The 11285-nt window shown below is 44.3% G+C and overlaps 1 protein-coding gene across 1 annotated transcript; it reads left to right on the top strand.

The window, feature by feature from the left end:
* Positions 1–313: 313 nt before the first annotated feature.
* LOC311139633 (CKLF-like MARVEL transmembrane domain-containing protein 8) lies at positions 314–7219 on the top strand (the record flags this gene model as incomplete). Its single annotated transcript, XM_084174544.1, has 4 exons — positions 314–445; positions 5588–5761; positions 6747–6866; positions 7133–7219. 4 exons carry the CDS (start codon positions 314–316, stop codon positions 7217–7219), a joined length of 513 nt encoding a protein of 170 aa, XP_084030670.1.
* Positions 7220–11285: the final 4066 nt, after the last annotated feature.

Below are 11285 nucleotides of genomic sequence, written 5' to 3'. Positions count from 1 at the left end.
ATTTGCCTATCATCATAAATAAGTTCCTCTTTATGCAACCACTCTCAACAGTGACATTTTGGGAATGGTATTGGGCTAACTGACCAAATTCTGTTGAACATACAGTAGGCTTTGTTATACGACGACAGAATAACATTCATACAGGTCACAGATATTATTATCTAAAATAAACAAAAACGAGTTGTTTCACAACAAATGTACAGAGTTCCGCAGAAGTCTTGTCGCCTACTCAGGAAAGACGCGTCATGGCCCTCTTTCCAACCTTCCTTAATTCAGAGGGGCAGGATCCAAAAGCGGTAGATCGATATTGAAGATGGAAGGCGCAGCGACGCCCACTGTGATAACGTCTACCAGCAGCATCGCGGAAAACTTTTACACCTCTACTCTGGCTTACGACAGGCACTTTTTTCGTACTGCTTCGGGGCTCCTCGTTTTCGCAGAAATAGTAAGTAGTCAAGTTTCAAGTTTCAAGCTCTAGGCTACGGGATACGCATGGTATATGTCGTCCAAAGAAATGCTTACTTGCAGGTTCCTTCTCGACAATGCAATAACAATGACACATAATAAAATATAAGAATACGAACATAAATTAAATGGCTCAGTAGAACTGAATAAACATTTTATAGTAGCATAAGTATTATTCAAGAAGGCACATTTTATTGTCCAATATTTACACGTGTATTGGAGAAGGGGGGAATGGGGGTCAGTGTATAAACTGAGCAGTATTATAAGAGTCTGGTAGCAGCAGTTGTGATGTGTGTGTAGCATGAATGTAAATGTGTGTGTGTGTATGTTTGTGTGTGTGTCTGTGTGGGTGTGTGCATGAGAGAGTGCATGTGTGCTAAGGTGAGGAGAATCAGAGCAGGTGGTCAGTCCAGTTCAATTGTTCAGCAGTCTGATGGCCCAAATCTAACTGCCTGTAGTTCAGGACCTGAAGCAAGGATATGCATATTCTTGATTCTATTTGAAAGGAAACACTTTGAAGTTTGTGGAAATGTGCAATTAATGTAGGAGAATATAACACATTCGATCTGGTAAAAGATAATACAAACAGTTCCATCATCTTTGAAATGCAAGAGAAAGGCCACAATATAATATTGCAGTTTAGGCGCAATTTAGATTTTGGCCACTTGATGGTAGCAGTGTGTGTGCAAAGTTTCAGATTTATCCAGTGAAGCATTGCAATACTGGACTATTTTGTATGAAGTCTGCCCAAATGTGCCGAATTGGTCAATTGACACATTTTCAAGTACATAACTATACAGAACATACAAAAATGATATGGTAATACAAAATGTAAGTTTACACACTCCACAATCCATACATGATGGATCATTTTCTTATATACTAACTTTCATACATCTAGATGGCCGGGCGGGGTGGGTGCTGTCTTCACCACCTGCTGGAGGGCCTTGCGGTCGTAGACGGAGCAATTCCCGTACCAGGCCGTGATGCAACCGGTCAGGACGTTCTTGATGGTGCAGGGCTAGTATTTGGAGAGGACCTGGGGCGGCATGCTGTTGTGTCCTCTTGACAAGAGTGGTGGTGTTGTTGGTTCATGACACGTCCTCGGTGATGTGGATGCTGAGGAACTTAAAACTAGTGACTCTCTCTGCTGCAGTCCGGTTGATGTGGATCGGGGCATGTTCCCACCTCTGCTTCCTGAAGTTAAAAATCAACTCCTTTGTTTTGCTGACTTTGAGGGAGAGGTTGTTGTCATGAAAACACAATGCCAGTTTACTTACCTCCTCCCTATAGGCTGACTCGTTGTTGTTGGTAATCAGGCCTACAACCGTGTTGTCGTCAGCAAAGTTGATGAGGGAGTTGGTGTCGTGCAAAGCCACGCAGTTGTGGGTGAACAGGGAGTACAGCAGAGGACGGAGGACTCACCCCTGGGGGGCCCCTGAGTTAAGAGTCAGTGTGGAGGAGGCGTTGTTGCCAATCCTCACAGCCTGTTGTCTGCCCCTCAGGAAGTCCAGGATCCAGTTGCAGAGGGTGATGTCCTAATTGCGACACAAACATATTGGTGTCCACGTTTGATACAATAATTTATTGAAATCAGTATGTCAGTGGCTTTCACCATCTTTCACACAATAGCTGCCATCAGAATTAATGGAGGGAATCAGTACTGCTTTGTTGATTAAACAAATTAAACACATTATGATGATCAGACAGTTTGTATTGTTCATACCTTGTATCACATGGCTAATTGTACCCTTATGATAGGGGCACAATTAGTTCTGATAAAGGGAAGAGTTTGCCATTTGCTGATTTCCAGTACTTTTTTACAGATTTGCAAATTATTCAACCTGTATATTTTATATGCATTTTATATACATTTTAGATATGCTGTGTGACCTGTATGACTGTTTTTCACAGACGGTGACATGACATCGTATTGAACACTGCACTGAACTGAAGGTTCAATTATTTCAAAATGTTCAAGGAATATAACTGGAGAAAATGAACATAATGTCAACCTACTTCCTGTAAAATAGGCTACTTCCTGTAATATAGGCTACTTCCTATAAAATAAGCTACTTCTTCTAATATATGCTAGTAATATAGGTGACTTTCTGTAATAAGACTACTGTCTGTAATTTAGACTACTTTCTGTAACATAGGCTACTTTCTGTGTAGACAGACAATGGTCTCAGTACAGTGTTTTATTTTCTCTGGAAAGGGAAGTTGTTTAAAAACAAGGTCAGTTTCATTGTCCCTTTTCCTTCCAGCATCAGGGGAGAATGTGACCAAAAGTCTCCTCTTCCACGTAGGCTAGACAGTCTTTTTTCCTGTGACACAAAGCAACCAATGAAACTTTATTATTTTAATAACAGGAAGGGAGGTTTGGAGTGCAACAGAGGACAAAACTTCCCATTATTTACAGTAGCACGCATTATAACAAACTGCATCTATAGATTTATCATAATCAATGTGTTACGACATTCTTTCAGAATGCTGTCAGATCAGATAGGTGTCAGTCAGCTGTGGGGTTAGTTTCTGTTCCAGAAATACAAACTATGAAAAACCACTTGGCAATTATGTTTTATATAGCTGTTGTACTGTTTTAGATGAGAGCTTGCAGGTAAACAGATCACTCTACCCTTCACTGGATCCTGTGCATATGCCAATAAACTGTTATTTGATTTGCCTTAGGCTGTATTATTTCCTTTCATTGTAATCTCTTTCTACAGTATGCCATCAAGATAAGCACAGCAAATGCATTTAAATACACGATAAAGTAGACACCACCAGAGCACAGCTATCACTGACTATGTGGCACCCCCCAAATGAGTGGATAACTGTATTTCACAGTAATCTGATTGAGACCACGGTAATCAATGCACGGGCGCAACCCTCCATCTTTCTTTTTCACAAAAAAGAAGCTCGAGGAGGCGGGAGAAGTGGAGGGCCGAATGTATCCCTGTCTCAAAGATTCGGCTATGTAAGTCTCCATAGCTTTTCTCTCCTCTTGAGACAAAGGATACACATGGCTCCGTGGGAGCGCTGCTCCTGCCTGGAGATCAATTGCACAATCCCCCTGTCTATGAGGAGGCAACTGCGTCGCCCTAGTCTTGCTAAACACGAGAGCTAAATCCCCATATTCAGGCAGAATGTGCAGTGCGGGCACTTGGTTTGGACTTTCCACCGAAGTCGCCCCCACGGAAACACCCAGACATCGCCCCTCGCACTGAGCAGACCACCCATCGAGAGCCCTCTGTTGCCACGAAATAGCAGGGTTATGGGTGCTTAACCAGGGAATTCCCAGCACCACTGGGTACGCAGGAGAGTCGATCAGATACAGCTGTATAGTCTCTTCATGACCCCCCTGCGCACACATCCTAAGTGGCGCTGTGATCTCCCTAATCAACCCCGACCCCAACGGGCGGCTATCTAAGGCATTAACGGGAAAAGGTTTGTAAACAGGTAGGAGAGGGATCCCTAAATCTACACAAAACTTCCGATCAACAAAATTCCCAGCTGCGCCTGAATCTACTAGCGCCTTATGCTGGGAATGACCAACCTGTGGAAAACAAACAGGTATACAAAAGTGCGCAACAGAAAGCTCTGGGTAAGTGGGACGTCTACTCACCTGGGAGGCCCCCCCAGTGCGTGGCCTGTTGCCTTCTCCCCCGGAGAACCCTCCCCAGCACCTGGCCGCAGTGTGCCCTCCACGACCGCACTTGGTGCAGGAGACAGGCCCCCTCGGGCTCCTCCTCCTCCTTTCTCTAGCGCCGGCACCCCCGAGCTCCATAGGGCTCGGCTCGGAGGTGCCGGAGGGCGGAATGGACGGACCCTCCTCGGGACGTCCACGGGTGGCCAGCAGGGTGTCCAGACGGATGGACATATCGACCAACTGGTCGAAGGTAAGATGGGTATCCCTGCAGGCCAACTCACGTTGAACGTCCTCCCGTAGGCTACATCGAAAATGGTCAATGAGGGCCCGTTCATTCCACCCTGCGTCCGCCGCTAGAGTCCGGAACTCTAGAGCAAACGCCTGTGCGCTCCTCCTCCCCTGTCTCAAGTGGACTAGACGCTCCCCCGCCGCTTTGCCCTCAGGTGGATGGTCGAACACGGCCTTAAAGCGACGGGAGAACTCGGCGTAGGAGATGGTGTTGGCGTCCATCTTCCTCCACTCTGCGTTAGCCCACTCTAACGCCTTGCCCGTGAGACAGGAGATGAGGGCGGAAACGCTCTCGTGTCCCGAGGGCACCGGGTGTACAGTGGTCAGGTAGAGCTCCACCTGCAGGAGAAACCCCTGACACCCGGCAGCTGTTCCGTCATACGCCCTCGGGAGCGAGAGCCGAATCCCCCTGGGTTCCGGACCTGGGACTGGTGGACCGGCCGATGGGGTTGGCAGAGTAGGTGGAGGCTTGGGTACCCCGCTGGCCTCCCATCGGTGCAAGGTGTTGATGACGTCCTGTAGAGCGGTCCCCAGTTGTCGTATCTGGTCATCTTGGCCGCGGACATGCTCCTCGAGCGACTCAGGCGTAACTGCAGATCCTGCTGATTCCATTCTGGTGTGTGATTCTGTCAAGGGGTGCTGAAGGTGGGTGTGGTGCATGAATCAAGCGCAGGACGCAGAAGCTCAGTCCAAAATACTTTAGTGCAATAATCACGTAGAAAATAAGCACAATAAGCCCGAAGGCGAAATCACGCCGCACACAGGCGTCAAACAAACGGCGCACTAACATGTGTGAAAACCCTCTCCAAAACACTGGAGGGAAGTACGTAGCTCCAACACGAAAACAGATGAGCAATCACACACAAAGACAAACACCACCAACGAGAACTAAATAGGACACTAACGAGGACTAACAAGACACAGGTGTACAACATAAAGACAAAACCAAACGAACATGAAACATCGATCGGTGGCAGCTAGTACTCCGGGGATGACGACCGCCAAAGCCTGCCCGAACCAGGAGGAGGAGCAGCCTCGGCCGAAACCGTGACAGGCACCCTATTCCCTATGTAGTGCACTACTTTTTACCAGAGCTATATGAGCCCTGTTCAAAAGTAGTGCACTATAAAGGGAATAGGGTGCCATTTGGAATGCTGGCTATGTGCTTCCCTGTCCCCTCAGGTGTTTGGTCTGCTGGTATGGACGCTGATAGCGGGGACAAACTACTTCCGTGTGTCTGCCTTTGGGTGGGTCATGTTTGTGGCCATCTTGTACTGGGTCCTGACAGTCATCTTCCTCATCATCTACCTGACCATGGCTTACAACAGGATCCCTCAGGTCCCCTGGACAGCTGTGGTACGACACATACTACGACACATAATACAACAGCACATTATCTGACCAACTTGAAACTTGAGTGATTGGGGTTGTTTATTATATAGCTAGTAAATAATTGTGGAATATTTACGTAACTCAAAAGCAATGGAGTGAACTGCCTGGATGGTTTTGGGGAAGAGAGGATTTTTGTGTGCTCCTGACCATGTCTTTATGAATGTGATCAAATGAAGCCATTCTATAATGTGTACTAGCCTACAGTATCTGAGCCAGCCAGCCAGGAATCCTGTTGTTGTCATTCTACAGGACCTGTTCTTCAACAGTAGTGCTACAGTGATGTATGTGGTGTTCCACAGGGCCTGTTCTTCAACAGTAGTGCTACAGTGATGTATGTGGTGTTCTACAGGACCTGTTCTTCAACAGTAGTGCTACAGTGATGTATGTGGTGTTCTACAGGGCCTGTTCTTCAACAGTAGTGCTATAGTGATGTATGTGGTGTTATACAGGGCCTGTTCTTCAACAGTAGTGCTACAGTGATGTATGTGGTGTTCCACAGGGCCTGTTCTTCAACAGTAGTGCTACAGTGATGTATGTGGTGTTCTACAGGGCCTGTTCTTCAACAGTAGTGCTACAGTGATGTATGTGGTGTTCTACAGGGCCTGTTCTTCAACAGTAGTGCTACAGTGATGTATGTGGTGTTCTACAGGGCCTGTTCTTCAACAGTAGTGCTACAGTGATGTATGTGGTGTTCTACAGGACCTGTTCTTCAACAGGAGTGCTACAGTGATGTATGTGGTGTTCTACAGGGCCTGTTCTTCAACAGTAGTGCTACAGTGATGTATGTGGTGTTCTACAGGGCCTGTTCTTCAACAGTAGTGCTACAGTGATGTATGTGGTGTTCTACAGGGCCTGTTCTTCAACAGTAGTGCTACAGTGATGTATGTGGTGTTCTACAGGGCCTGTTCTTCAACAGTATTGCTACAGTGATGTATGTGGTGTTCTACAGGGCCTGTTCTTCAACAGTAGTGCTACAGTGATGTATGTGGTGGCAGCAGCAGTGGATGCAGCCTCAATCAGCCATGCTGTTAAAGGGCGCCATAACTACAACTGCTGGGTAGCATCCACGGTAAGAAAACCACCTCAGACCACCCAGACATACATTTAAATCACGCCAACTGTGAAAATATACCACAAATATGACTGAGTGTTTATGATCAAAGCGATATTAAAATATACAATACTAAAATGCAAATATATGCCTACAAGTCAGATAAGAGAGGTATGATGCCACTGTGTACCATCCCAATGATATCTATTTGGTCCATTTAAGCCTGCTCTACTCACACCTACTATTGTACTGAATTTCAATGTTTTCATCTGTCTGTTTTTCAGTTCTTTGCCTTCCTGGTCACGCTCTGCTATGCAGGAAGTACGTATATAAGTTTTCAATTGTGGCGATCGAGGGATGAGGAACAATAACCAATCACAAAGAACATCTAAAGTATATCCGTTATGGTACAGGATCTTGAAAAGTACAGATGGTTAAGTGCAACAACCACTCCTTCCCTTTGGAATACATTTCTCTTTGATTTAATTTCTGTTCTATTTCTGTTCTTTTGGAATTGTGGTGTGTTTCATCTGTTGGAATGACAGAGCCTGAACCCCAGGGATGTTTGTACTTCTTATGAACTCAAATGTTTTTTTAAACATTTGGATGAAAATGACTGAAGCTAATAAAGTGGCTATTCTATTGTTCTGAAGCTGGAGATCAAAGCTTTAACTCCAATATTAAAATGGATTGGACAGTAATGTTGTACCACACTAGATGGTGCTAAGATACAAGGCTGAGAAACAGGGCTTATGAAGGACATTACAGTTAATTATCTTTTTGATTATTCAAAAAAAGAATCATATACGAGTAATATCTTTTACTAATAGGAGTCAGCGACACTGAACAAAAATAAAAATATAAATGCAACATGCAACAATTTCAAAGATTTTACTGAGTTACAGTTCATATAAGGAAATCAGTAAATTGAAATAAATTAATTAGGGCCTAATCTATGGATTTCACATGACTGAGAATACAGACATGCAGATATGCAAAAGAAAGGTACGGGTGTGGATCAGAAAAGCAGTCAGTATCTGGTGTGACCACCATTTGCCTCATGCAGTGCATCACATCTCCTTCGCATAGAGTTGATTGTGGCCTGTGGAATGTTGTCCCACTCCTCTTCAATGGCTGTGTGAAGTTGCTGGATATTGGCGGGAACTGGAACACGCTGTCGTACACGTCGGCCCAGATCATCCCAAACATGCTCAATGGGTGACATGTCTGGTGAATATGCAGCCACTCTGTTCAAAACGTTGACATCAACAAACCGCTCGCCGACACGACGCCATACACACTGTCTGCCATCTCGCTGTCTGCCATCTGCCCAGTACAGTTGAAACTGAGATTCATCCGTGAAGAGCACACTTCTCCAGCGTGCCAGTGGCCATCGAAGGTGTGCATTTGCCCGCTAAAGTCAGTGTAGTGTATTTAAGTTAATGTTAATGTTGTTAATGTTTTTAAGTGGAACCGGAGAGGATGTTTATTTTAGTGTCAGAGGGAATGGTTTTAGTCTGACACCCCGGATAGGACAGAGAAGTCTGTGTGTTGTAGACAGGGGATTGGACAGTAGAGGGAGCCACCCATATCTTGGGAAGATTATATATACTGGGTAAAAACGACGAAGAGGTTAGAGCGGCCATTGCAATCTGGGACGCCGTTCTCCGGGTGATCTTGACACCTGTAACCTCATGCTGAAATCTTGTGATATGAATAAAACTTATGATCAAAGGTTCAGTATGAGCGGACTCCTTTGTTTATCAGCAATAATTGCCAGCATTGACCCGATACTACAAATGGCGTCACGAAAAGGGAGGGTCTGCATCTCTTCTTTGTTCCATTCAAGTGCCAAGCTGACTCGTTCTGAAGTCATGACCAGATAAGGGTGAGTTTTTTCTCACCGCTTTGGGAGTTTTGTTAGTTTGGATGCTATTTGGGTGTGCACTGGAGAGATGTACCGTTAGGACCAATGTGTGGCTCGTGTTGCGTTATTGCTGAGAACTGGGGGTCTGGCTAATCATTATAAAAAATGTTTGCACTGGTAAACAGCGCAAAAGGGGGGAGAGTCTATAGATTGGCTATAGAGATGTGTTGCTTGAATAGGAAGTCAAGAACAATTGATGGAAGTGAATAAGGCCAAGATATGTATACAAGTTAGGACATTGTGGATTTGATAAGCCCTCAGCGAGGCGACCCCTAGGGTGGGCCATAAATCCTGATAACGCATTCGGTGTGATTAGGTCAGTCTGGGACTGGGGTTTGGAATATACATTTTATTGCATGTTACCGCTGAGCTGGTGGTTGACGAAGCATTTGTCTGATGTAACCTCTCATAGAATATCCATAACTCACGGCAGCCTAAAGTTAGGAACAAGGAAAAAATAATTTAAGGCGCAATGTCGGGTACATTGTTTTCATGCCACATGGTGCATACAGGCTAATGCTAAATGCTAATGCTAAATGCTATCTGCTGCATGCTAACATGTGACCTTAGAGGTCCACTGCGATGGAATAAAGCCTCTTAAATTATGTTTGTGTGTGTAGAATTTCGGTTCTATGCTCTGTGAGCTCTGTTAAATGTGGAGAAAACGGAGTTACAGCAGGACTGTTAACTGGCTGTTTGGGTTGGGGAGACAGCTGAGAAGCTGCCGTCCACGGTGAAATCGTGGTGATGAATGTACTGCGCATGCGTTTGATTTTACGGCACTAGACTACAACACGTTGGATTTTACTAAACTACAGCGCGTGTGATTTTACGACACTAGAGTGACGTAGGGAGCATATGCTTCTGACACAGACGAAGGAACAAAGAGGAGAGATTTGAACACGAATGGAATCTTCTAGTTGTTACATCGGCTGTTGGTTAAAGATGAAACTGTTTTTGTGACCTATTGAATTGATAAATGAGAGAGAGATGTTGACGGATTAAAAATAAAAATAATTAAATAAATAAATAAAATCAAAATGTTTTTGAGCTATCTATAATTATTCCTGAGTTAATTCTTAGAGCGAATGTGAACGGAGGAATATTGAATGGTTGAAGTGACTCAGTGATTGCATAAACTGCTAAATTCTTTTTCTGTTTCTATGCTCTTTTGTCATATGAGAGGAAATAGGAACGATGGGACGAGAGGAGAGAGAGAGAAAGAAAGAGAGGTGCTGACGTTTACATCACGTGAAAAGGTTTTGGTGCTGTTCTGTTTACAAAATCTTCCCCTACAGGATATTTGATGTTATGACAATTTCACAGAGGCTTGGCAAAACACTGATTTAATAAAATTTGCATTTTGGAGTTTCTGTGCATCACTTGGGTTTGATTACAGTTGTGTTGGGAAATCGAGTACTGACATTATTCTGTAAAATTAAGATAATTGGGTGCTTATAAAGCAAGGGGGTTTATGGGTATTGTAGTGTTGTAATATTGGAAGTCTTTATTTTTGGATTGCTCTGAGGTTGACTACTTGCATTTACTTTCCGGATGGGTTGTGGAAAGATAGCCACTAATTGATAAATTGGTAAAATAGGATATAGAAATAAAAAATTGTTTTTGATTATTCATAATTTTTTAATTGATTTTTTAATTGATTTATTTTAATAAAATAAAAATAAATTGAATAAATTTTTTTATAGATTTTTTTGATATTCATATTTTTGTTGATTGATTAAAAAAAAAAATGTTTTTTTACATTTACATTACATTTTAGTCATTTAGCAGACGCTCTTATCCAGAGCGACTTACAGGAGCAATTAGGGTTAAGTGCCTTGCTCAAGGGCACATTTACGTCATTTAGCAGACGCTCTTATCCAGAGCGACTCACCAATTGGTGCGTACACCCTATAGCCAGTGGGATGACCACTTTACAATTTTGGGGGGGGGGGGGGGGGGGTAGAAGGATTACTTTATCCTATCCCAGGTATTCCTTAGAGGTGGGGTTTCAAATGCCTCCGGAAGGTGGTGAGTGACTCCGCTGTCCTGGCGTCGTGAGGGAGCTTGTTCCACCATTGGGGTGCCAGAGCAGCGAACAGTTTTGACTGGGCTGAGCGGGAACTATGCTTCCGCAGAGGAAGGGGAGCCAGCAGGCCAGAGGTGGATGAACGCAATGCCCTCGTTTGGGTGTAGGGACTGATCAGAGCCCGAAGGTACAGAGGTGCCGTTCCCCTCACTGCTCCATAGGCAAGCACCATGGTCTTGTAGCGGATGCGAGCTTCAACTGGAAGCCAGTGGAGTGTGTGGAGGAGGGGGGTGACGTGAGAGAACTTGGGAAGGTTGAACACCAGACGGGCTGCGGCATTCTGGATGAGTTGTTTGTTGTTGTTTAGTTTATATTAATAATTAAAGGGGGGAAGCCATAGGCTATATAGTCTAAAATAAAATAATTCACAATAAAGGAATATAAAAGAGTTGTTACAATGGGGAAAAAGATATCAGGACTA

Source organism: Coregonus lavaretus (assembly GCF_964263955.1).
Source record: "Coregonus lavaretus genome assembly, chromosome: 13".
NCBI classification, from domain to species: domain Eukaryota; kingdom Metazoa; phylum Chordata; class Actinopteri; order Salmoniformes; family Salmonidae; genus Coregonus; species Coregonus lavaretus.
The sequence above is the reverse complement of the archived record's forward strand: the minus strand, read 5'-3'. Positions and strand labels throughout refer to the sequence as shown.